This window comes from Acanthopagrus latus, chromosome 6 (assembly GCF_904848185.1).
Source record: "Acanthopagrus latus isolate v.2019 chromosome 6, fAcaLat1.1, whole genome shotgun sequence".
Classification (NCBI taxonomy): Eukaryota; Metazoa; Chordata; class Actinopteri; order Spariformes; family Sparidae; genus Acanthopagrus; species Acanthopagrus latus.
In genome coordinates, this window is record NC_051044.1 from 3,521,653 (window position 1) to 3,547,081 (window position 25,429).

Sequence of the window (25,429 nt, forward strand, 5' to 3'; positions counted from 1 at the left end):
ATGAGACAAATGGAACAAATATCAGATTAAAAAAGGATGCTAGACTGTTTTTATGGGATAAAAAAAGAGATGTGTGTGCAAATGTGCAAACTTTTCCTCGCTAAACTTTAATTTTAGATACACGATAGAAACAGACAGAGACACAGGGTCCTTTTTTCTTTATTACTCTGAGAACATCTTAGAGCTTTATTACTTTCACCTGAGTGAAGAATGTGTGGACTGATAATGATGAATAATCTACGACTGAGTGAGAAAACTGAGCCCATAACTGGACTGGATGTAAAGAAAAGCATCTCTCTGTTATATAAAATCCAACCCAAACAAACCTTAATAGTTGATCAGGTCTCGATGATACAGAACTACTTGCACTGTATAACACCAGTTGTAGATTTTGGAAGTTGGATGTTAATTACATCAACATGTCCTGATATTTGTCACTTGCAAAGCGTTCTGAGTCACGCTATGTCTTGGATTCTCAAAAAGGTCAGACCCAACAGTTGAAAATGATTCAGAGATTACAACAGTTTCACCTGGATTATTGACTAACGTGACATCACGTCATAGCATGGGCCGGTAATATTGAGTAATACAAGATGTTCCAGTGTTCAAGGAAGCATGAAGCAACCGTGAACAACTTTTTAGAAAGTAATGGTTGCTATGGTGGTGAAGGATGGACTGACGGATACCTGATGCGTCTCTGAGGTCATAATCGTTTCTTGTCGAGACTTGAATTGATACGTAAAGCAGCTACAGTCTGTTTTGAAATAACAATGAGACAATGTGAAGGGTGAGAAAACCTACTGAGAATGACCCGCTGAATGAGCAGCTCCCGCCGGCTTTATCAGCTCATTGTTCAGCTGTCAGACCCACAACTTTACTTTCATCGTTTTAATCTGTCTGCACTCGTGGTGTCACGTTACGTCTCGGCAGGCAGCTGGTTTTTTTTTCTTCATAAAACTCTGCTGGTGGTGCACACGGTTAGAGTCTAGCCGGTGAAGAAAGTGAGGCGTTCAGCAGCTAAAGAGCCAGAGATTTACCAAAATAAAGAACTAAACTTAGTCCGTCTTGAGATGCGATCATACATCACACACGTTCACGTTTCGACCCATGACTGCTCACTACTCATTACCACATTATTACATTTTTACTGCATATTAACTGTACAAACACAATACAATAATTCCACGTTTTCACCACAGTTGTTAAACATGCAATGAATTCACGAGCCCCAACGCTTCATCAATCATCATATTCTAAGAAAGTTAGAAGCTACACACATATCAACCTCTATCGTGAAGCGTTTCAAGCTAGCAGCTACTTTCCCTGGTTGCACTTCAACCTTTAGTTACTATCTGTAAACTATTAAAGGAGCTGAAAATCTTCCAGAGAAAAGGAAGAAGGCGTTAAAGGCTCCAGTTTCCAAATACAAAAAGAAAAACTGACTGTGTGTCTGTCATGATCCTCGGGAGGCGAGCAGTGTTGATTTGGAGGAGCACAGGAAGCGGAATGATCGACATTTGATTAATTTTAAACTATAGCAGCTGTGTGTTTGGTTAAAATTAGCTTGAGCTAACGTAGCAACCCCACTGACAGACAACAATTAAATGCATATTGCTGCGTTTTAAAGTAACCTGTTTTGTACCTAATGAAATGTGTGCTGGGATACAGGTGGACTTTACAGATGTTGAGAGAATCGCCTGTCGTTATCAGACCAGCAAGTACTACGATGATGAAGCTAACAGGCTACGCTACGTCCTTCCAAATAATGCAATGATCTTATTGAAAACTTCTGCAGGATCATCTAAATGACCCTAAAGTCACATTTAATTTTCACATCCACTAGTGTAAACTATCTGAAATTGTGGTTAATTGACACAAATGTGAGACGTTATGAAAATGAGCTGCCCAAATAGGCACCAGACTGGGTGGTGGTGGTGGTGGTGGTGGGAGGTGAATCACTGCCAGCGCCCAACTTTGTACCAGGAAGAACCGTGCATCAGTATTCAGGACTCACGGTTTCGAAACCACACCCGTCTTCAACTCAAATGTTCCTTCAACCTCTTGTTTTTGACCTTTTAAAGGTCGGGGACATCTTGCGTGGCGGTGAAGCTATCACGCCAACAACAAAAAAACTCCCCAGCCCAGACGGACGGTGATCGAACCGGTACAACGGCCTTTGACAAGAAATGACAGGTCAACAGGTAAAACACGAGCTGACTGGCATCACAGTTGTTTACCAACAAAACGTCTACGGAGCAAAACGACAGTCATTTTCAGCATTTTGTTGATAGAGGATGAGTTTGAAATATGTCAGGGAGTCATTTTATACAGCCAGGGCAACAGGCTGCTCACCTCCAACTTGTCCGTCAGTGTTGCTACTCTGCTGCTGGCGCTGCTGCACGGAGCAGACACCTGCAGCAATTTAATAATTATATCGATGTGTCGTCTGACCCAATATTCATTTTCTAAAGAAGCAAAACGCTGGTGGAGATGATGGAGGCGGTGGACAAGTGATGTAGCCGGTTTGATGTTGACCGCCGTGGAACATCGGGAGCACAGCCACAACCACGCCAAGCCCAAATACCTGGCAAAACACGCCCAAACTTCTCCTGTGGTAGTTCCTGCTACAAAACACACCACATTTTACCATTACACGCACACACAAGGTTTAAAGTTACCTGAAGTTATGTTACTGTTTTTATTCGTGCCGGTCGTGTTCAGACTTTGCAGAACATCGTGCTGATCCAAGAGTGTCTTTGATGTTTCCGTCGCCTCCGCCGCGGGTCGGGACAAACCAGTTTTAGTTTCCTTGATTTTATCTGATCAGCGCCATTACACCAAAAAAAAAACAATCCATCATCAGACACAGTCTCAGAAGGATTAGCATGTCTGACTTCTATATTAGAGTGTGTGCAATCATTTCATCGTTTCTCATCATCATCATCATTTACAGTGTCAGTACATACGCAGTCATGTTTGGCGAACAGCACCTGCAGAGGCACGTGGGTGTGAAGTGCAGTCATAATACTGTGGGGGATCCTTGACGTAGACATCTATGACATACATACAACCAGTTAATGCTGTGTATTATCTTCAGTTGAATAACCTGCTGTCGAGAAAATAGCGAAATGATCCAGGTGACCAAACCTGTTGCATGTTAGTTTGAAAAATGGGCCGGGCTTGGCAGGTCCTCCTCTTAAAGAATAAATCAGATCTCAGCCTCCTGTCAGTGCCTTGTTGACTGCCTGCCGGCAAACATTTATCCGTCCTGACATCTGTGTTGTGAAAAGCAGAAAAATACGTGAAGATGACGGATCCAAAGCCAGAGAAAGTTAAAGAATCGGGTGAGTTAACCAGCGTTTCTGTATTAAGTGCATTTATCATCTCTCTCTGCATTATGCCCAAACCTGCCTGCATTTATTCTGTGTATATGCGTGAATGAAATGTGTGTGTTGTCGTGTTTTCCTCCACACGTTTCGACAAAAATCAGAAGACACTTTTATGTAGATGGCTGACATCATCACGTTCATATTTTGGGGGATAACGCATAAAATTCATCGAGGACTTAAAGCTGTGATCACTTTATTTTAAGGAGTCTTTTGCTATAAAACTCCCCACAGTGTAATTCAGCCAGCTGTTAAAGTTGTTGCCTGTTGTTTGGATGCTGAGCGGGAAGTTTACAGGTTCATTCATTCACATGTTCACTGAGATCAGCTGTCTGCTGCTTCGAAGCACGTGATAGGCTGAGAGAAACCAAAACAAATGAGCGTGAAGAGGTCAGAGGCTGTAACCAAAACCTCTCATGTTACAAAGTAAAGTAACAGTGACGTGCTTCGACTCAGAAGACGTACGTGTTGGCAGAAATCGTAGCACACATCAGGAAACTATTTAGGTCGTTTGACTTGAACGTATGTCGCTGTAACCTGCACCAACACATCTTTGACATTTGGTCCGTGCACGTGTTGAGTTAGCCGACAAGTCCGATAAACTGAGCGACTGCAGCACAATATTTGACATCCGGGGACTTAAGGACTACCGACTGAATAAATTAATGTACGAAACAACCATAATTTCTTCCTTAAACCTTAATTTTGTGAAAGTTACTTAAATTAAAAATGTATAAGGTGAAAACAACAGGTGTTGTGTGTCAAAGGCAGTTTAGCTCTGCAGACTCAGGCTGTTGTTGGTTGTTGATCAGGGTTGTGTTCGTGTGACGATCTCGTGGATTTGAGGACTTTTTTCACCTCTCACCTCGCTGATTTTTGCGTGTTTACCCAGTTCACACACACAACTCTCCGTCCTCACACGGTGTAAACCACATCAGCGGCATTTTACACATTGCTGAGTGTGTGTATGTAACCACCTGCTCCGCCCTGACCTAGTTTCTGCCACCTTTGCAAGACTGAACAGTAAATTTGAACATGCTGAGCCAGTTCGATAAGTCAAATCCAGGTCTGTCCACACCTCAGAAAGAGAAACCCAGAACTGGCTGAGCACCAGGAGCAATAAAGGGAGTATCTGTTCGTCTAAGACGGAGTTTATCCATGTGATTAATCATTAGCCTACTTTCAATGCAAAAGGGCATTAAGGTATTTATGACTCATTATGTAATAACAATGAGCTCACGGATTAGATCATCTGCACACAAGAACATTGAAGCCTCACACAAACACAATCGTGTTTATAATGTCGTGAATATGTGTTTAAAATTATAGAAATGAGTGTGATAATGTCAGTATTTGCTGTAATTGATATACAGATAAATAATATTAACGAAATGTGACAAAACTCTAAAGCTTAGGGACATTTTCAGTGTTTAGTTCTTGCTTTAAGAATTTATTTTACAGTTCTTTTTGACCGTTTAACCTGCAGAAACCATAATTGATGTGTTTTCTCTGTGCACAAGTTTTGGATGATGCAAACATTAAAAATCATGTTTGACTGATGCAAATTGAGACCTTTTCTTTATCGGTGATGAAGTTGAATAATTAAGAAACGTCCAAGAAAAGCGTGTTTTGTGTCTTACTAACCTTAATGTACAGATCATCTTGTTAACCTTGCTGATGTTTGCATGTTTTTGTCATGTCTCTCAGTCTTTAAGGAAGTCGACTTCCACTTCAAGTCCAACAACCTTGAACACCGCACCAAAGAAATCTCAAGCAAGCAGCTGATTGTGAGAAGAGGCCAGCCCTTCTCCCTGACCGTCAAACTGACACGATCCTTCAACAGCACCGACGGGCCGCTCTTCCTTCATGTGTCCACAGGTTGGGTCTTTTTAATTAAATCTTTCTCTTTGAATAGTTTTGCCGCTGCCCGTAGACTTTACATCGTGATGACGTCACAGGTTTTTTTTCCTGATGGATTCCTGGTTTGTTTAATAAATCAGTCTGGGTTTGGGAGTCGAGAGAAGAGTGCAAACATGTTTTTTTCCATCCAGAAAAGCTTTCAGTGTTGTTCTCTGCTCTACTTTTAATGAAGAGACGTTTTCTAGATCTGATAAAACGAGCAGCATCCACGCTAACTTCTTCAGGCGCCGCCATTGTTAACAAGCTAGCGGTCACTCCCGGGTCACTTCTCGCCTTTCTCACATCTAAATCATGCCCGCCTATATTTTCTGAGAGGACACTTATTGGTCCAAATCATTTTTTGACAGCTGGCAAGACAGATTTGCGAGCTAACAGACCTGTGAGCTCATAAATCCAGCTATGACTGTGTTCAGAACTTGCAAATTTGAGTTTGAATTTGACTCAGTGAGAAGTCTGAAAAATTAGCTGTTTTCATTTCAAGGCATTTTCTCTGATTTGTAAGTAAGTAAAATGAAGTATATGAATGTGTTTCCTCTCTGTAGGAGCACATCCGTCTCAGGAGCGAGGGACGGCGTCGTTCATGAGCATCCCTGCTGGTGTGCAGATTTCACCGTCAGCGAAGGCGGTGTGGAAAGCAGAACTGGACAGCAGCTCCTCCCCAGAGTTGGGCATCCTGAAACTGACCTTAACCCCTCCTGCTGACGCCCCGGTAGGGGAGTTCATGCTGGTCGGGCATTACAGCGGAGAAGAACAATTGCTGGCAATGCTGGTGGTGCTCTTCAACCCCTGGTGTCCCGGTAGGTCGACCGTCCACCTGTATGGAAAATAAAGCAAAACCTACAAAACCACAGATTAAAACTGAATGTTTCTTTATGTTTTGGTTAGTTTGGGTACAAAAACCACTTGGTTAGAGTTAGAAAGAAAACTATGGTTTGGTTTTAAAGTGCCACGATCATGGCTGGAGACGGTCTGACCTCCTGTGAAGAGATGAAACATGAACGGTCGGAAACATCCAGGTGTCCTTACAGATGTTCAGTGCTGTGGCTCGAGCTGCGGTCGGCTCATAATGATTTTGTTCTTTTGCTCAAGTAAGATTTTGAATGTATCTGAATACATTTAATCAATCCAATCGATCTACCTGTCGTCCGTCTGTCTGTCTGTCCGTCTGCATCAATTCACCGTCTCCGTAGAGGACTGGGTGTATCTGCCTGATCAAGAGGAGAGGCAGGAATACGTGATGAATGAAAAAGGAAAAGTCTTCAGAGGAAGTGGAAACTACATCACCAGTATGACCTGGGACTTTGGACAGGTACAAAACACAACATGAATCCAGCTGCTCAGATATGCTGCCGACATGATGCTTTGAAGTTTGAATACTCCACCCAGATGCATGAGTAAAAGGAAATATTTTTCTGTCTCCTGTCCAGTTTGAGGAGGACATGGTGACCATTTGCATGATGTTATTGGACCTCAACCACAAACACCAGAAAGACCCTGCTGATGACGTTTCGGCTCGCTGTAACCCCATCTACGTCAGCCGCGTGGTCAGCGCCATGGTAGGACGATGCAAAGACACATCCACTAAGCATTCAGTAGCTAAGTGACGCTAGAAGCAGGATTTTCAGCTCCGATGTTCAGTGCTAAATAGGAAATATTAGTCTGTAACTCATCTTTTGGGGTCAATCACTTCCATATGTTAACAGCTGGTGGCAGTAATGTGTTGTAAACATTTGCAGTGTGCCAGTAAAGAGGTGAGGATGAAGACGTCGCGCTTCATGGGGCCTTATTTTGGAAAATGCGTACAGTTGTCAACGGGGGAAAACAAATATATTTTTGATCCATAAATCACACAAATGATATTTGCCAGTTCTCAAGTCTCAGTTTGTTGTAATTACAGTAAAATGTCATCTTGTCTTAAGTGAAAGTGCCCCGTGAACTACGTTGTCACCAACATGCTCAGAAAAAGGTTGTAAAAAAAGATGAACATCGTAATAAATCTGCTCATATTGACGACTGCAGTTATGCGACAGGAGAGTTGGTTCTGGTTCGGTTCTGTGAGCTGCTGATATACAGGAGCAGCTCTACAATGTTTAAGTTACGAGACGGCGTCACTAAGGACGCTGTCGGCTGTGTCGCCCTTATAATAATGTATTTACACAGTCTGATATTTTATTAGTTTGACTTTGACTTGAAAAATTGTCTTTTTTGAATTGACGAATGTCGTATATGTGAGTTGTGACGCAATTCAAACAGGATCAGAGAAGGATTTGTCTCTCTTCATTCATTACAGTACATACAAATATTTAAATAATCAGGTCCCATGAGGGAAACTGGAGGGAGAATCTGAGAAAATAAAGTTGTAATTTTAAGGAAAAAGTCTCCATATGGAAATGATTATTTCCTCGATTGTGTGTTTTCTTTCCAGATCAACTCTCAGGACGACCGCGGTGTCCTGCAGGGACGTTGGGTTAGTCCGTACATAGGCGGCCATACTCCGTCCCACTGGTCCGGCAGTCACGCCATCCTCAGGCAGTGGCTCAGAAACGGCTTCCACCCGGTCAAGTACGGGCAGTGCTGGGTGTTCGCTTCGGTGATGTGCTCGGGTAAACATCTCTGATGATAAATACATCATCAGACATTTTCTGGTTCCAGATTTGAGGATTTTTCTCTTTTCTCTGTTTTATATAAATTAAAACTGAATATATTTTGTTTCCTACAAAGAAAAGTTTGTTTCTCTGCATTTGTTTCCAGTGATGCGGTTCCTGGGCATCCCCTGCCGCGTGGTCACCAACTATCAGTCAGCCCACGACGTCAACGCGAATCTACTGATTGACATGTACCACTCCGACTACGGAGTCCGAGAGATACCGTCACACGACAGTATTTGGTGAGTAGTGGCTGCAATTTCTTACTCTGAGGACGCACACGCAGCTCGGCACGGACCAGCGTGTGCCGCAAAGCAAGTCCGTCACAATGAGAACATGTTTCACAGCCACTTTTGAAGGTGGGAATCCTGCGATGTTATCCACCTCGCCAAACAACAGCAATGTGCAAGCAGTCAGTGTCTTTGGCAACTTAACTTTGGAAAAGTGGCCGTCATCCTTCCTGTCCCATCGACGCTTCATCACATAGCCACCAAAACAAACAGCGTCTGTGCCACATGAACCTGCAGACTCAACGATCACATATTTTTTTCCATGCTAAATAAACACTTAATAAGTTAATTGTGGTCACAGCTAGTTGATACTTGACTTCTATTAATGTCATAAATCATGTGGGCGTGTAATGTTCCAGACGAGTGCCGCTCCTCAGACATCTGACATATGAAAACAATGAAACTAAACAAGTGTCCCAGGGAGGAAATGTGCTGCCAGCTCCTAGAGGTCAGGTCATAATAAACAGGCGTGATGAGAAACATTCTTGAGCCAGAAATCATGTGAACGTGTCTGTACTTGCTCACCGCAACTACCTGAGCTCTCTGAAACACCTGAGTGCATCACCAGTGCAAAAAAAGGGAAATGATTACAAGGAGTCATTACCGTCTATTGTGGTGTTATTGAGGATTAACCCACGGTATTATTTTTGAGACTTTTCCAAAACGGCAAGAGAGCATCCTGCCGATGGCACGCTCCAATGGCAGCGCCCCCCCAATCGGAATGAGCATCCGTGGGACTTGCCAGAACAATTCCGATCCAAGAGACCCCGCCCCCAAACCCACGGTACCCCCCCAAAAAAACTGCTGCCAATGATGTCACCAGAGGTCTACGTCTACATCTTGTGTCTGCGCCTTAGACAGGTCAGAGCTGTTTTGGCAGCACGAGCGAGGAACCTGTAAAACATAAAGCCGGTGGTTTTAATGTTGTGGCTGATGGGTGTATATAAGTCCACTGTGGCAGAATCCGAGTGTTGCGCTGCGTTTCAGGAACTACCATGTGTGGACGGAGGGGTGGATGAAGCGGCCAGACCTGTCAGCAGAAGGCAAATTTGACGGATGGCAAGTTCTGGATCCAACACCACAGGAGAAGAGCGATGGTACGGCTGGTCTGGTTTTTATCTCCCTTTAACTTTACTGGAGACACATTTTGACCATGAACCACCTCCGGAATACACAACAAATCCTCCTAGTAAGGGTCTGATGACTGATGAGGCTTTTTAGGGCTGATACTGTGTTCCTTTGCAGTTTGTTTAGGCAAAAAAATGCTACATTGTTAGGTTTAGGAAAAGATTTTGTTTTGGGATAAAATAAGAATTCGGAAACTTAACTTACTTACATACCGACATTACATAGGTAACTTTTCCGTTATGTATGTTTGTGACACAACTATCAGGAAGTTAAATTAACCCACTTAGACCTTTAGTTTCACATAGGACAGCAGTCTTCTTGATGAAAGTCCTGTGTTTGCTCTCCTTTGCTGCCATCTTTTTTTATATTTTGGCCACTAGAGGTCGCCACCTAACAAGAATCGTAAATACAGGTTGTAATAAGCTGATTACATGGTCAAACTACAGAGTCTATTACATTTTTAGATGCTTACTTTTAGTTTTGAATCATAAATCAACTCGTATTATAACTAAAATAATTATAATATTGCTATTTTTGGTCATTTGGGTTAAAAAAAAACTAACATTATAAATATGTTACTACTGTTTTTTCTGATGGAAATGGATAATATCCTGTGGAAATAAACTCCATTTGGGAACTTTTGTTCATACATATGATGATTTTGATCGTGTCTCCATCTGCAGGTGTTTACTGCTGCGGTCCAGCCTCAGTCAAAGCCATTCTGAGCGGCGAGACGCACATCAAATATGACATGCCGTTTGTCTTCGCTGAGGTCAATGCAGACTGTGTTGACTGGCTGGTCAGTGAGCAAAGCTTTGAACCTCAACCTCATCAACATAGTTTTGTCTGTTTCTGTAATTTTTTTTGTGTTTGTGTGTCCTGTCAGGTCAAAGCTGACGGTACGAAAGTGAAGATCTGGTCCGACACGGGGAAAGTCGGTCAGAATATCTCCACCAAGTCTGTTGGCTCCGACAAGAGGAACAACATCACCAGCTCTTACAAACACGAGGAGGGTGGGTTCACCTGACGATCAGGTCACACACACAGTCAGCTGTTTCTGCTGCGCAACCAGGGTTTTTGGAAAGTGACTGAATCTTTTACCTTTACAGGATCAGAGAAGGAGAGGGCTGTCTTTGAATATGCCATCACCAGAGACTTCGCCCCAAAAGACAGGGATGAAGAGAATAACAACGATGTTGAAGAGATCGAGGGGCCCAGCGAGGAGGAAGAAGAGGGTGTAGAGACGGAGGAGCCAGGCGAGAATGGGAACGAGACGACGGATGTCGAGGAAGAAACCCCAGTGACCATCCCTCCACTGTCCATCAGATTTGAGGAGGTGAGTCACAGCGTCTACGGTGACAAACATTTTTGTTTAGGGCTTTGTTACAGGATGTTTTGGCTCTAATGAATGCATTTTCAAAATAAAATGAGGGTATATCGTGGGGTTTAAGATGCTGAGCATGAATCACAACATGTAAATGTTGCTGTTGCAGTATCTTTCTCCTCCTTTCCAGCCGCGTCTCTGTTGTTGCTGTAACGTAGAAAATCCACCTTTTAGAATCTCAACTTGCTCCTTCTTTGTTGTAACTGGACGGCCCTAAAGCTCAGAGCTCACACGTGTCCTTAACAGCTCGCAGGAGAGGAGGGAATGCACAGTGATTTAGCTGGCGACAGTTTTTAGCGAGGCATCTTAATTGGGTCATATGTTCGTTTTCATTTTGGGCGCCTTCCTCAAAGAGCCTGTGCAGGCCATTGGTAAATATCTTTGACAGTATCAGATTCCAACGAGTATCTGTGAATGCAGGAGAGGTCCGTGATTGAGTCTCCTTCCATGTCTCATTTTGCTCATCGTGTGGTTCTGCAGGAGTCCGAACCGGTGAACGGGCAGGATGTGAAAGTGAGGCTGTTGCTGCACAGTGAAGCCACTGTTGCCAGGCAACTGTCCATCAGCATCAGCGTTGTGGCCATGGGGTACAACGGGAAAAAAGTTGGGGTTATCCAGCAGGAGATGCAGGAGAAGACGCTGCTGGCCGGGAAAGGTGATTTTTCTTCTGTGGATTGAAACTTGACTTCAGGGTGGAAAAATCAAACCACAGCGGTCGACTTTAAATCTTCTTTTCTACTGTCTATTGAAGAGCTGCTCATCCCGATCTTGGTCCCGTTCTCGGCCTACAGTAAACTCATGGTGGAGAGCGACACCATGAAGGTGGAGGCTGTGGTCACAGATAAAAAGAACCCGGATCACATGTGCCTGGCAGAGGATGACATCGTGCTGAAGAATCCTCCCATCTCTGTCGAGGTCAGTGTAGAAACCTCCGTGTGTCGGAAAAGTCACCTGTCGTCTCTCTGTCGCTGTCTGTCAAATAAGCAGAGTCAGTCTCACACTCACAGGCTGACATTTTCATATACCAACACAAAGAGTTGTGTTACTACACATGTTAAAGAAAAGTCTGCTACGTACAATCACCCAAAAACAATTTGTGTAACCAGCGTTCAAACTAATCTTTTCGTCGGTTTTGCCTGCGAGCGACACACAATTTCACCACAATTGACTCTTTCTCCACAGTGGGAATATTATATAAGAGCAGCATGTTCAGTCCTGGGAGAGCTAAATCTGTGCTGCTACTGCTGCAGGGACTGCTCACACACACACACACACACACACACACACACACACACACACACACACACACACACACACACACACACACAAGGAAACATTTGACTGCCAGAAATTCCTGCCCTTCAGCCAGAAGAGTCCATGTGGATTAAAAGCACTTGAGTTTTTTTGTGTTGGTCTTAGATTTATTGTTATTAGGGAAAATGGGTGATTGCTTAAAAAAAAACTGTCATCATGTTACAAACTGATTAAAGTTTGGGAGAATATATTATTAGCATTACTGACACAAATATGAGGTATGAAACGCTTTCTTGCTTTCTGTTTCTCTCTCTCTCTCGATGCATTATGGGTAGTGTTGTTTTCAACAGCTTGCAGTTTGGTTTCCCAACTGAGTGTATTTGAATAATCTCCTAAAATGTGTGTGTGTGTGTGTGTGTGTGTGTGTCCAGGTGGAAGCCGGAGGCAGACAGTACCGTATGTTAAACGGGACGGTGGTTTTCACGAACCCGGTCAATGAGATACTGACGGACTGCACGCTGACTCTCAGTGGATGTGGCCTGTTTAGTGACGAGATCATAGTCAAGTAAGTGTGTGTGTGTGTGTGTGTGTGTGTGTACTTGTACAGCTACCTTAATGTATTTGAGACTTTTGGGGGACATTTTGGCCCGGTCCACTCCATCAGAAAGACCTTTTAAAACTGATTTGTTTGAACAAAATGTGAGACTTCTTTTGTCAAATTATGACCTAAATCAGGACCAACCACAAAACCTGACTGGGGAAGAGTTTCTTACTGTTCTTTATGTGTCTCCCGCAGGATGAAAGATATCAAGCCAAAGACAACGGTGAGAGTCAAATTCGCTTTCTATCCCTACAAGACGGGAAAGAGGACGCTGTATGTCGACTTCGACTGCTCCCTGTTCAGAGACATCAAGAAAGAATGCACCGTCGTTGTGGCAAAGTACTGAAATACTGAGATTAGTTTGGGATATTGTGTCAGGGGTGGAAATATGCCACGTGCATGGACATGAAATACAAGTCAAATCGAATGTGTCCCGTTGTATTTGGGAGCCAGGAACTAAACACTCAGATATATCACAGAATAAACAGAATAAATCAAGTGAAGCACTGAAATATCCCACTATCCTGTAGGTCTACACAGAAACAAAGGGTCAGATTTATAACTCTTTATGAAACATGCACTTAAAGACTTCCAGCTGTTTGTGTATATATTTATATAAGTAGTCTTTGGTGCTTTCCTGTCTGTTACTACTTCTGCATCTGCACAGTTGTAACAAATGTTACTTGAATATGAAGAATTAGCTTTTCGTTGGGGGCTATTTTCTGCAGTGGATTGTTGCACTTTCGAGGACAACGTATGTGTGATTGAGCCAAAATAAACCACAGTGTGTGTTGGTGCTAATAAAGAAGCATGTCACCCAGAAAACAACAGTGTGGCTCATTGATTTGTTTTCAATACTTTCTGGTACGATCGGTTGAGAACAACGTCGACTGCTCCAACACACCTGACTCAAATGACCAGCTCGTTATCAAACCCAGGACCAGGATTGATAAAAGACACAAAAACAGAGTTAACAAAGATAATATAAATCCCTTGGGAGCAGTTTTCATGTGGGAACTACTTTACTACACCCACCAATCAACAATCCAAAGAAAAACGTTCTTTAGATTTCTGTTCAGATGTGTTTTTTGGCTCTTGGTGCTTCACAAGTCGAGTGCCATCTCATTCAGTTACTGAGGAGAAGGCGGACATCTCTACGGCCGATATCTCCAAAACTTAGCAGCGTGCACAAATAAATCGACCTAGAGAGATTAACAGATAGAGAGATAGAACATATTTCACTTTGACTTTGAGGTGAACTGATCCTTGTATTTCTTTAGTTAGAGGCTGACTGACACTAAACAGTTGAGGCTGTGGACAGATGAAGAGTGAGGGGTGTTCAGGTGTCCCCCTTGTGGCCAAAAAATAAAAATAAAGAGACGAAACACTGAGTCAGAATTTTTGTTTTTATTGGAATATATCATCAGGTGTACACAAATAAAAATGTTTATGAAAGCCCTGTGTGCTTTGTGTGTTTGACGCTGATGTTACTGAGTATTTCTTAATCACACAACTGTGATGTTTAGATGACAGCTGTTGCTTTATGCCTTTCTGAGGGGTCACCATGTGATCAGAAAGGGAGAAGAAAAGAAAAACATTATTTTGTTGGGGAAAAGTTTAGTTGTATGTTATATATAGCTCGCTGGTAGTTCAACCCCAATTTTAATTGGGGAGCTATTGTTTGTGTCATTAACTGCTAAAACTACAGACAATGGACATGTAATAGCTCTATAATGTATATAGATAGATAGATAGATAGATAGATAGATAGATAGATAGATAGATAGATAGATAGATAGATAGATAGATAACTCTATTGACCCCCAAATGGAAATTAGGTTATCGTGGCAGTAGGTACATTCAAATACAAATACAATCAAAATACAAAGACAACTATGAAAACGATAAAATACTATGTATAATGTAAAGAAAAAACAAGAAAACATTATATACAATAAAATGCTTAAGTAGGCATAAATAAAGATAAGAGTCAGTAAAGTAAAATAGAATAGAATTATGAGTCATATGTAATATTATGAAAAAATAGGAAAATAAATTAATGTAAAAACAAAAATAGGCAGAAATTTAAAGACAATGAATTCTGTTTAACGTCAGTCAGAAGTGGCCCCATATTTAATAAAATACATAAAAGTCCAGTAAATAAATTCATAAATCAAAGGTAGAAAAAATAAAACAGTACTTCCTGCTTTAAACTGTAACATCGCGAGATTTGCCTCTGAACACGCGCTGTTAACGTTCTCCAAAATAGAAACCATGCAACTGCTGTGATCAGTCTAATGATGCTTTCATCACTATGGGAAATACAATTCTCTACTCGATGATGGCTCGGTTTCATCTTCCAATCTCGTGGATTTTTTTGACGAGAGCGACTAATATCTAATTGTTTTGTGTCAGAACTTAGCTGAGTATTGCAGGAAACACAACTGGGCGTAACATCCCACACTGGACACAAGCCGCTCAAGCACATCCCCTCTCCTTCCCTGTACACTGAGAACACACTCATCCATGGTCAGATTCCTTGTTAGTGTACACATACATGGCCCATAAATCTGATTCTGACTCTGATATGAGATCAGTAGTTACCTCAACACGTCCCTTTTGCCGTTATTAAATCAGTCCACCAGAGGGAGAACTATGCAAATCCAAAATCCTACATTTTCCAAGGTCATGAATGCAGCGTGACGAAGAAGTGAAACCAATACGGCGGAGTCCCTGAAGCCCGCCCCCCCCCCGACCGGCGGAGAACTTACCAGAGCCAACCGGCAAGTACCCCGAAGAGCCAGAAGGAAGCCCATGTGGGTCTGAGCGAGCAAGGGAGGGTAAAGTACGCGGAGTAATGCCAGTATTAACAGCGAACACAAGGGGTACAGATAGTCTGAGGAGCCGGTAGCCGTGTGTCAACCGCGTTGAGAAGAGGAGGACTTCCTCCCTGCGTCGCTATCAGCCGGTAAGAAGTGCGAGCTGCCCGGCTAGCGGTTAGCATGCTAAGCTAGCGCTCAAAAAAAACAACACTCGATAGCAGCAACTTAGCTTAGCGAGCTAACTTAGCCGTTGAGCAACAAAAGAGTGTAATTTAGTAACACGGGTCGAATTGATTCAAGACTAATGCTGGTAAATTAAGTGGCGGAGATTACAAGCAAACATTAAGTCTTTGTGTTTTATACTGACAGTTGGGAGTTTATTTTGTGAGTCCACCTAGCTTAAAGTAATGTTAAATTCTGATGTTAGCTTTGTGAATCCTGTGTCTGTTGAAACAATTTTAAGGAGGTTATAATTCAGTCACCTCATTTGTATTATAGACGGAATGATACATATTAATAACACCATTCTTTAGGAATAGGTAACAATAACCTCAGCCCTCTGAACGTCACAACATTTAGCTTAACAAAGTGCCTCCTAAACTGATCCAAAATGGATCCAAAGTGTGTGATGTTAGCTGCGTATTTGATCAGTAATTCATGTTTTATAAGCTCAAAAAGTCAGGATGACTTGCAGTTACCATGTAGACTTATAGTTATTTAAAGTGTCAGTGGTGAAAAGTAGCAAAATACATTTATCAAAGTACTGTACTTGTGTACAGCTATGAGGTATTTGTACTTTACATGAGTATTTTCTTTTTTTGTGACTTAAAACTTCTACTCAGCTCCATTTATTTGATAGCTTTTTTTCTAATTCATCAATCATCATCAATACATAATATAATCAGTAAGTGAATTATGATTTATAGATTCTGGTTAAAGGGTAATTCCACTGATTTTACCTGTTGAAAGTGTTACAATTACCCACAATGCAACTGAGTGATCACTGGAGGCAATTTTTTCAGATTACATGCAGCTTCCTGCTGAGACACAAAAAAGTCTCTTGCTGTTTTTTTTCCTACGTATGCAGTCGTTCTCCCCTCAAGACTAAAATGAGCTCCACCTTTTCATGTACACGTTAATTAATGTTGATGAAGCTTCTCAGTCATCCAGGTCTTCTGATCGGAGTGCTGTATCGTAGGCAACTGGACTTGTTTCAGTTTACATGCAGGACTGGACTTGTTTCAGTTTCTTCTTTGAAGAAACTGAAACAAGTCCAGTTGCTTACGATTCAGCACTTAGATGAACACTAGTTAATCAATACCCAGACATAACAGAGTATTTTTATGCACTGATATTGATACTTTTAGTTAGGTAGGAGACTGCACAGTGTGATCCAGAGCAGTGTCAGTAGGTTTAGTGTTTACTTCAAGACCACACGTTATGTATCGTCTGTACAGAACCTGTGGTATGTCAGTGACATGACAGCTTATGTACCATCCCACCTTATGTAAGGGGTGTGTTTAACACTGACAGGAGTATATTGTTATATTTTTTTAAATTATTAACTGCACGCAGGCTCTGACGCAGCCGTACTGTTCAGTAAAATAACCTAGAGTCCATAAATTCAGTGGAAAGATTTGTGTGAGCAGTGAAGGCCACACAGCACAGTCGTGTGGGAGATCTCTTTTATACGATCATCACAGATGTTAACCAGGTTTTTTCAACTTTTCCAGATAACCATTAAGAAAGAAAAGACAAGATGCCTCAGAAACAGAAGTCCAAGTCCTGGGCGGAGCTGAAACAAGCTGGAAATGAATGTTTCAAGACGGGCCAGTACGGAGACGCTACCAATCTCTACAGCCAGGCGATCAAAGAACTCGAGAAGTCCAGTGAGTGTTATTTAAATATTACCTGTCGACGCCTAACATTACAGTGCACTGTGAGAATAATGAGCATAAATACAAAGCAGCCAGACTCTCACACAGTATGTAAAACATTCCATCATTTTAATACCTATCAGGGCAACGTTTTGATCGCAGTTTGGTTTTATAAAATGTCTTCCACATCAGTGATTTGGTCAACAGACGTCACAGTGAGCAGTTTGTGTACCTTCAGATAGAAAACACATTACAGCCTTATGAATATTCCACAGTGTCCCTGACCCTTAAATCAATGTTTTGTCCATCTCTCTTTGTATAACACGAATGTCCTTGTCAGTCAGCCTTCTCTTCCTTTTCTTACACTATGTGTGAAATGCTCCTCTTTAAACAGGTAAAAAGAACCCAGAGGATTTGGCCATTTTGTACTCAAACCGTGCCGCAGCCTACCTGAAAGATGGCAACTGTGCAGAATGTGTGAAAGACTGCAACATGTAAGTGTACAACAGAAGTTACAGCCTCCATGATGTTATTCTGAGCCTGTCAGTCTCAGGGTTTTTGTTCTTAACACTCCAGATTTCAGAAAGAGTCGAACATTTAAGAAAGAGCCCGGCTGATGCACATCAATCACTGATGTCTTCATGCTGGTAGTTTTTGTGTTGAAGCCTTTTTTTAGGCTTCTTTTTGGTCTTTCATTTCAGAATAGTTACTCTTGGAGATGAAGCCCGTTCTTCCATCTTTCTCATCTTGATGAGAGTTTTAACAAAATGTCTGACTCCAGTTATTTTCTCCTATAGGTCTCTGGAGTTGTCCCAGTTCAATGTCAAGTCTCTGCTGCGTCGTGCCGCTGCCTACGAAGCTCTGGAGCGTTACAGGCTGGCCTACATCGACTACAAGACCGCCCTGCAGATCGACTGCAACATCGCGGCGGCTCATGACGGCACCAACAGGTACCTGGGCTGTAGGTTACCTGAGCGGCCTCTGAAGTATCAGAAGAAGCGACCCAGAGACTTTAACAACAGTTATATCCAGAGTTCCTGATGGTGGAAGCATTCAGGATCTCACTTTTTGACTTTTTTTTTGTTGTTTCTCAGGATGACGAAGGCGCTCACAGAGGCAGACGGGCTGTCGTGGAGAGAAAAGCTTCCTCCGATCCCCACCGTCCCTCTTTCTGTTCGAGAGAAACTTACTCAGAAAGCTACAGCCACCTCTCCACAACCGAACCCGACACCGCAACAGAACGGCACCAAACAGACAAACAAACCCGGTGAGCAGAGTTGTGGCTTCTGTTGTGCTCTCTACTTGAGCTGCTGCTTTCTCTCAGTTATAAGGTTTGTTCTGTGCACGTAGTCAGAGACATGAGCGTCTGTCTTCCTTCTTCTTCTTTTCCTCTTGTCAGCTCCAAGTGATAAAGACATAAAAAAAGGCCAAGTCCTGAAAGAGGAAGGGAACGCCCTGGTGAAGAAAGGAGAACACAAGAAGGCCATAGAGAAATACAGCCAGAGCATCAAACTCAACCCCAGTGAGATCACAACCTACACCAACCGGTGAGTCACCGCTCCGTCCACACAGCCACGTTTCTTTCTCTAGAATGATCGTTCAACTGTTCAACTGAGGTGTCCAGAGTCTCCTGTGGACAGAAATGTGACAGGCTTAGGATAATTTTTTAATAATTATACTGAGAAACGGCTTTCAGATAATCGTGGCATATTAGAGTGAATAAAGAAGTTTGGTCTTTCACCAGCAGACTGATGTGCAAATGTGCACTCATCTGGAGCCTCTTAGTTCATTTTGCATTTTCAAAGTGTCTAACAGTCTAAATCACCTCAATAGAAAAGGTAACAACTGCTAGCTTGTTGAGGTTTGTACTGTTAGCGACTGTAGAGACTGAAGGAGTTTAAAACAGTCCAGATATTTTTTTTTATTTAACGCTTAATTTGTTTGTTTTTTAAACATCAGACTGGGTAACGGCACAGAATTCCAGAGTTGACAGGCCGGCTAGAAAAAAAAAATGTATGTCTGGTCACAAACTTTCTCAAATGTCAGCACAAAAATGTGTGTCTGAAAACGTTTGCGGTGAGAATCTGACTTTACATTAACTGGATATTGATTCATACCTGATCAAAACTGCCAAGTTTAACAGTTTGATCTGAGATTGATGAGCCTTGATGGACCTGCAGACCTCCAACCAGTCAGATTGGACCGTTATGTCCTTTTTAAAAAGGCATTATGCTATTTTTTTAGGCTAAAACACAATAAATGTTTCACATTTTGATATTTTAAATCTCACCAAAGTCGGATTGGCGACAAACCAAATATTATCATACTGTATATTTAACCAGATTAAAGGCTTCCCAGTGGCAATTCGGTCATTATTTACACAAGACCAAGCAATTATGTTAACAGTGTTACAGCTGTGATACTAAATGACACTGATGATTGTTTTGCATATTACTCTATTTTTTCTGTGATGAGAGATAAACAGATGAACTGCCTACAATATGTAGTTTAATGTAAAGGAAACCCTTTTCAGAAGCTCTGATGTTTGATTGTGTGTGTGTGTGTGTGTGTGTTAACAGGGCGCTGTGTTACCTGTCAGTGAAGCAGTACAGAGACGCCATCAGAGACTGTGACGAAGCTCTGATGATTGACAGCAGCAACATCAAGGCGCTCTACAGGAGAGCTCAGGCTCACAAGGAGCTCAAGGTGAGCGCCTGAATCCTCATCGCCGCGCTTCGCTTTCCGGTTTTCCCACACAGAGTAATCAGATGTTAGCCTTCAAGCGTGTCTTGCGCGTGTGTGTGTGTGTGTGTGGAGGTTTTCATGGCGGGCGACAGAATAAAAGTGTTTTTTCCTGCCTTGATAATTGCTGATGTTTCCCGTGGCAGCGTCGCCTCATCAGTATTCTGCACGCGGAGAAGGACACGGTTAGCAGCTTCGTACGCTGCAACTGTCGACTCTGTCTGGAGGTTTGAGTTGTGTGAAAAATGTCCAGAAAAAGAGAGAAAAAGAGCCACGACGAGCTGATGTGTTTTCAGCCTGTTTCCACCTGTTTCAACTCATTTTATCTGGATAAAAGCTTTTGTAAATGAACTCGTGGCGACTGTGAGCAGATCTCAGCCAAATGTTCATCTGCAGTAAATCTTATTTTCATGAATGATCATAACAGCTTAATTTCTGGAGCAGCTTTCAAAATAAAGTGGCAAAGTAAAAATCTGACAGCTGTGAAACAAGATACAATTATTTTACTTTCTACAGAGGGTTAAGAAAGAGCCCCCAGATAAAAGAGGGGGAGATGATTTTGCCATCTGAGGCGCCTCGACAGCAAAGAGACACCTTTTTATACACGATCCAGATTACAGAACCATTAAAAAGCCCTGCAGGAGCAGCAGGCAGGCTCACTGAGAGTCAGCAGAGGAAAGACACAGGCAGCAGATTGAACATTCACACCTTTAAAAAACCTATAAAGTCTTAAATTTGCTTCTACAGCCGACAGGTGAAGAGCTGACTGGTGTTAAAGGTCCGCTTAGTTATACAGTTGGTTCAGCTTTTATCAAGTGTTTTAACGCGTTGATTCAAGTTCGTCATCATCATTTAGGAGTGTTTATGTATTAATTTAACTTCAATCAGGAGTGACATCTCACTGAGATTAGACGTCTTTATCTTGGCAAAGACGGGCAGCGGCGCAGTTACACGACTGCAGATGTAAAAACTTGTTGAAGCAAAAACACAAAACAAATAAAAAAATCATAAGATGTCAAAAACATTTACAGCCTGATGTGCTGCTGAGGGTTGACAAAGGAAAATGAGTTTGATAACAACACGGGCAGAACTGAGGCTGAGATATACAGATACTAAAATCAGTGTTAACACATGATCAGCATGTTATAACGTCTTAGAAATGTTTGGATGCTTTGACAAGCCGAGCAGTAACATGTAGCTGCAGATGTTAATGCATCAGTGCACCGATGAGTAAACTGACCCTGATCCACCTGTTTGTTCAGTCACATCAGGCCACAAGAGGGAGATTTAACACAACAGAATCGTCACAATCTCACCACCTAATAAGTCCAGTTATGTTCATACAGACAGAATGTTTCAGAAGAGAATCTACTCGTATAAATCATCTTCATGCGTGAATAAATTGTGTCTGAAGGAAGCTTTCGCATCGAACAAACCTGCAGCTGCCAAATCAGCCTGCAAACGTACTGTTTTATTTCTTCAACCTCACAAAGCTCTTAATTCTCACTCCCGGTTTGTCATTCGTGCAGGATATTAAAACCTGCGTGGACGACCTGAACAACCTGCTCAAAGTGGATCCAAAGAACTCGGCCGCCCTGAAGCTGCTGCAGGAGGTGCAGAAGAAGAAGTGAGGACGCGTCGGGGACCCTGGAGAGGATGCAGCGGTGAGGATCCGTCACTGCACTGCGTACAGACGGAGAGAGAGGAAGACGAAGGAAACAGCTGAGCAGTGAAAACGATTCAGCCGCTTGTGATTCAGAGATCCCGGGGCCTGCGTTTCCCAAAAGCTCCTCCACACCGAGCACACGTTCGATCCGTTCCACCGTCAAACTGCAACGAAACGTGTGCTCGGCTCCCGAGACGCTTCTGGAAAACGCAGCTCTGGTCGGTGGGAAGTGAGGGTGTGTCAGGAACAGTGTTTTTATTTCACCAGTTTTAGTGTCACTGAGTATTTATGGATATTTAAAAGAGCTGAAATGATTTATGATCTAACTTGAGAATAAGCTTTTACCATCACCATCTGTTAGAGATCAGCAGGTGGACGCGTCGGTCCATTCGCTCACTGCCAGCTTCATTATTGAAAGTCGAGGCGCATCGTCAGGAAGCTTTGAGATGAAGAATCCAGACAAAACATTATACAGAACATTAGACACCATCGATACACTATATGTCCCAGAAATATATGAAATATATAGAAATGACGTTATCGTCATTTAAGACCAATTCTATGCCACTGAAATGAAACTATTGGTTTAATTATGCAAGAAAACCTTTTGAATTGAAATGTGTAAAAATGGTCCTGAATAAAAACATCAGCCGAAGTCTTTCTGTTCCAAACTGTCCGCTGTAGCCGCGAGTAACATAACACGATACCGAGGCTGCACAATTAATCACAATTATTACTGAAATTGCAACGTGGCAAAGTGCAATAATCAAACCACAGGGCTGAAATGTTTTCATGTCCAGATGTTGGGAAACACGACTGCATCACGTTACAGTAAATCATATCACAGTTGGAACATTTCTGAGCCGTATCAAGCAGCCCCGGTCGAGAAGGTACAATTATTTTAATTATCATGACAGTAATTGTACGACCGATATGTTTAACATGGACATCCGCCACAGCGCAGCAAAAATAATCAGTGTGCACCGTCTGCTCGAGCCGCCCAGGATCTAATCAGAGCTGCAACTGTAATTGATTCTGCTGCTGATTTACTTTCTTGATTGGCCCTCGAGTCAGAAAACAACATGACAATGTTCCTGAAACGGTCCAAAACTCAAAATGTGTTTAAATTTATTCTAACACAAAACAAATAAAAGCAGCAAGAAATGTGAAATCCACATCGACTCGTTACATCTGCGGTGGTAGATCAGACCACCTATCTGAACCGTGGTGATTGTAAAGGTTTATTCTGTACTTTTTTGTATTTACAAGTAAGCAGCCATTTTCTCACATGTTTGACACTCAGGTAGTTTATTTATCCTGTATTTGTTTTTTTGTTTTCTGAGTCTTCAAATGTTTCTCACTGGGTTGATATTTCAGTGTTCATATCATTATGGGACAGATTCTGGTGGTTACTTTAAAAAATATCACACGACTTAAATAAAGATTTAATTAACTTCATATATTATTATTTTTTCGGGTGTGTGTGAACGCAGCATCGGTCTCGAGTCGTTAGTCTTTGTGTTTCTCAGTTTTGAAGCTCCGGCCAACAGAACGTATCGGTCACAACAGCAGCACCTTCCTGAAATCCAGACCCTGTTGGAGACAACGTGGCGTGTTCTTACCTTCTCCTGTCTGAAATGCATCTGTGTCGCTCCACTGCATTGTATTTGTGTTTCGTTCACTACGTTCAAGAGCACTGGTTTCCTTCCTTTTCCATTTTTACAGACGAATATGTGAACCGAGTGAAACTTGTCAAACGGGTCGTCACAGTACTGCCTCATTCTGTCTTTTTTTTTTTCCTCCTTCATTTCATTGTGTTATTATGAAACTAGGTGATGCTGCTGTAGCTTGGCAATCTCCATCTTGCCTGAAGTGCCTGTCTTCATCACTCTGCTGCAATGTAAAACATCAGTTTCTGGTTTAAAGACAAAACAACAAAAATCACACAAACAGTTCAGTTTAAATTACACAGAGAAAATAAAAAAATAAACAGTTTGTGATAATCGAGCCGCACGTCTTCATGTTTGCACGGTCGAGTCACGAGGCTGCAGCAGTGCGACGATCGCCCGACTGTCTTAGAAACTGAGATCGTTTGTTTTACCACATTTGTGTTGTTTTTGTCAACCTGCTTCTGTTTGAACTGCAAATAAAAGTAATAAACAGACCTGAGGAACGTCTTTTCTTCATCTTTAAAGCAGGAAAACGCAGCAAACGACATGTTTTGTATCGTAGACGAGCAATCAGTCAATCAGTGGCGCCAAGTCGATACCAGTCGTGTAGTTAATGTGACGCTACAGCCAGCAGCTAACTTAGCTTAGCATAAAGGTGAGGACTGGCTCGGTCTGAGACGGAACTACAACGAACTCCCAGCACCTCTGAATCTCACCATTATCCTGTTTGAGTGTAAAACGAAAAGAATCTGTGTTTTTGAGGTAAAATGTTGCATTTCTTGTCTCGCAACTAGAGAAAAACTGCAGGAAGCTGCTGGTCTGGACAGGAAGTGATCAAAAAACAAACTGGTCCTTCGTTATCGCAGCCAAACCAAAACCAGCCATCAGATCTGTCAACAGTGTGGGGACGAGGAGAGATGCTGTAATCACTTTTAAATAAAAGAATAATAATTACTGACTTATTAACATGTCAGTATTTCATTTATTATTGCAACAAATACCACAACACCCCAAAGTTTGCACTTCTGTCTGCTTGAGGATCTTTACACCGCCGCAAAGTCAGTTTGACATAAAAATGTGAAATAAGAATAAATAAGAATACTAATATCTGCCAGAAGCATCTTGTTTCAGGACATTTCTGTTCTTATAGGTTGTTGATAGTTAGGAACCTCCTGGTTGTGTTTTTCTATCCACTATTTTACTGAATTATTAGTTCTGAACTCAGCTGCACATGCAGACAGAACTCCAAGTCGAAAGTGCAACTAGGAAATAAAGATAAGTCGTGTTTGTGCTGGCAGCGAACCGAGACATGACTCTCTTCCCACATCCGGTCCAATTCAAACAAAGGAGGGAAAACACACACACACACACACACACACACACACACACACACACACACACACACACACACACACACACACACACACACACACACACACACACACACACACACACACACACACACACACACACACACACACACAGGACAGTCGACGGTGCTGGAAGAACAAAGGCTCGGACCTCACCTGTAAAACTTCTATTTTTATCCACTTTGCTGCTAAACTGAGATGAAACTAAATTAAATCTTTACCAAGCTTCAATATCTGCACCGTCTTGCTCATGATTTCTTCTTGGGGAGTGTGTTAAATAAGATTTAAATGCCTGTGTTATTAATTATCCTTCCTGAGGGGAGAATAAAAAAGGCTTGACTGACGGGTGTCGACCCATTTTGACCTCAGGTTGTGTTTTTTTTTTTTTTTTGTCTTCTGTGAAAACCAAACGAGAATAAAAAAACATTTGCATCTCGCCATATTTGCATGAAACAGTTGGGCGAGCAGACATTATCCCGGAGAACACAGCAGCCTTCTGTTATCCCGCTCCACATTTGCATTTCCGTCCCAGAACGTCACGACTCGTTCACAAAAAAAAAAACCCCAAGACCTTCTGAGGTGTCGAGACGTGTGTGTGTTGTGTTTTCTAACACGTTGAAAGTTTCTTTCCAGACAAACATCCTGCGTGTCATACATCACGTCAGGAAACTCTA

The 25,429-nt window shown here is 42.2% G+C and overlaps 2 protein-coding genes across 4 annotated transcripts; both read left to right on the top strand.

Annotated features, from left to right (window-relative positions):
* The first annotated feature begins 1,936 nt into the window (after positions 1 to 1,936).
* tgm8 (transglutaminase 8) lies at positions 1,937 to 13,436 on the top strand. 3 transcript variants are annotated; one of them, XM_037101029.1, is made up of 16 exons: positions 1,937 to 2,201; positions 2,472 to 3,344; positions 5,094 to 5,264; positions 5,849 to 6,103; positions 6,497 to 6,615; positions 6,734 to 6,862; positions 7,732 to 7,909; positions 8,058 to 8,193; positions 9,229 to 9,338; positions 10,053 to 10,168; positions 10,256 to 10,382; positions 10,479 to 10,705; positions 11,234 to 11,408; positions 11,505 to 11,668; positions 12,439 to 12,572; positions 12,804 to 13,436. In XM_037101029.1, exons 2-16 carry the CDS (start codon positions 3,308 to 3,310, stop codon positions 12,952 to 12,954), a joined length of 2,229 nt encoding a protein of 742 aa, XP_036956924.1. In that variant the 5' UTR covers positions 1,937 to 2,201; positions 2,472 to 3,307; the 3' UTR covers positions 12,955 to 13,436. The 3 variants fall into 3 exon arrangements, with proteins under 3 accessions (XP_036956924.1, XP_036956925.1, XP_036956923.1); XM_037101030.1 differs by lacking the exon at positions 2,472 to 3,344 and having other exon boundaries at positions 1,943 to 2,201; XM_037101028.1 differs by lacking the exon at positions 1,937 to 2,201 and having other exon boundaries at positions 2,240 to 3,344.
* A 1,913-nt stretch (positions 13,437 to 15,349) lies between these two features.
* Positions 15,350 to 23,880, top strand: tomm34 (translocase of outer mitochondrial membrane 34). The gene is made up of 8 exons (XM_037101792.1): positions 15,350 to 15,576; positions 17,164 to 17,319; positions 17,702 to 17,801; positions 18,105 to 18,257; positions 18,402 to 18,574; positions 18,707 to 18,854; positions 19,887 to 20,013; positions 21,579 to 23,880. Exons 2-8 carry the CDS (start codon positions 17,190 to 17,192, stop codon positions 21,678 to 21,680), a joined length of 933 nt encoding a protein of 310 aa, XP_036957687.1. The 5' UTR covers positions 15,350 to 15,576; positions 17,164 to 17,189; the 3' UTR covers positions 21,681 to 23,880.
* The last annotated feature ends 1,549 nt before the right edge of the window (positions 23,881 to 25,429 follow it).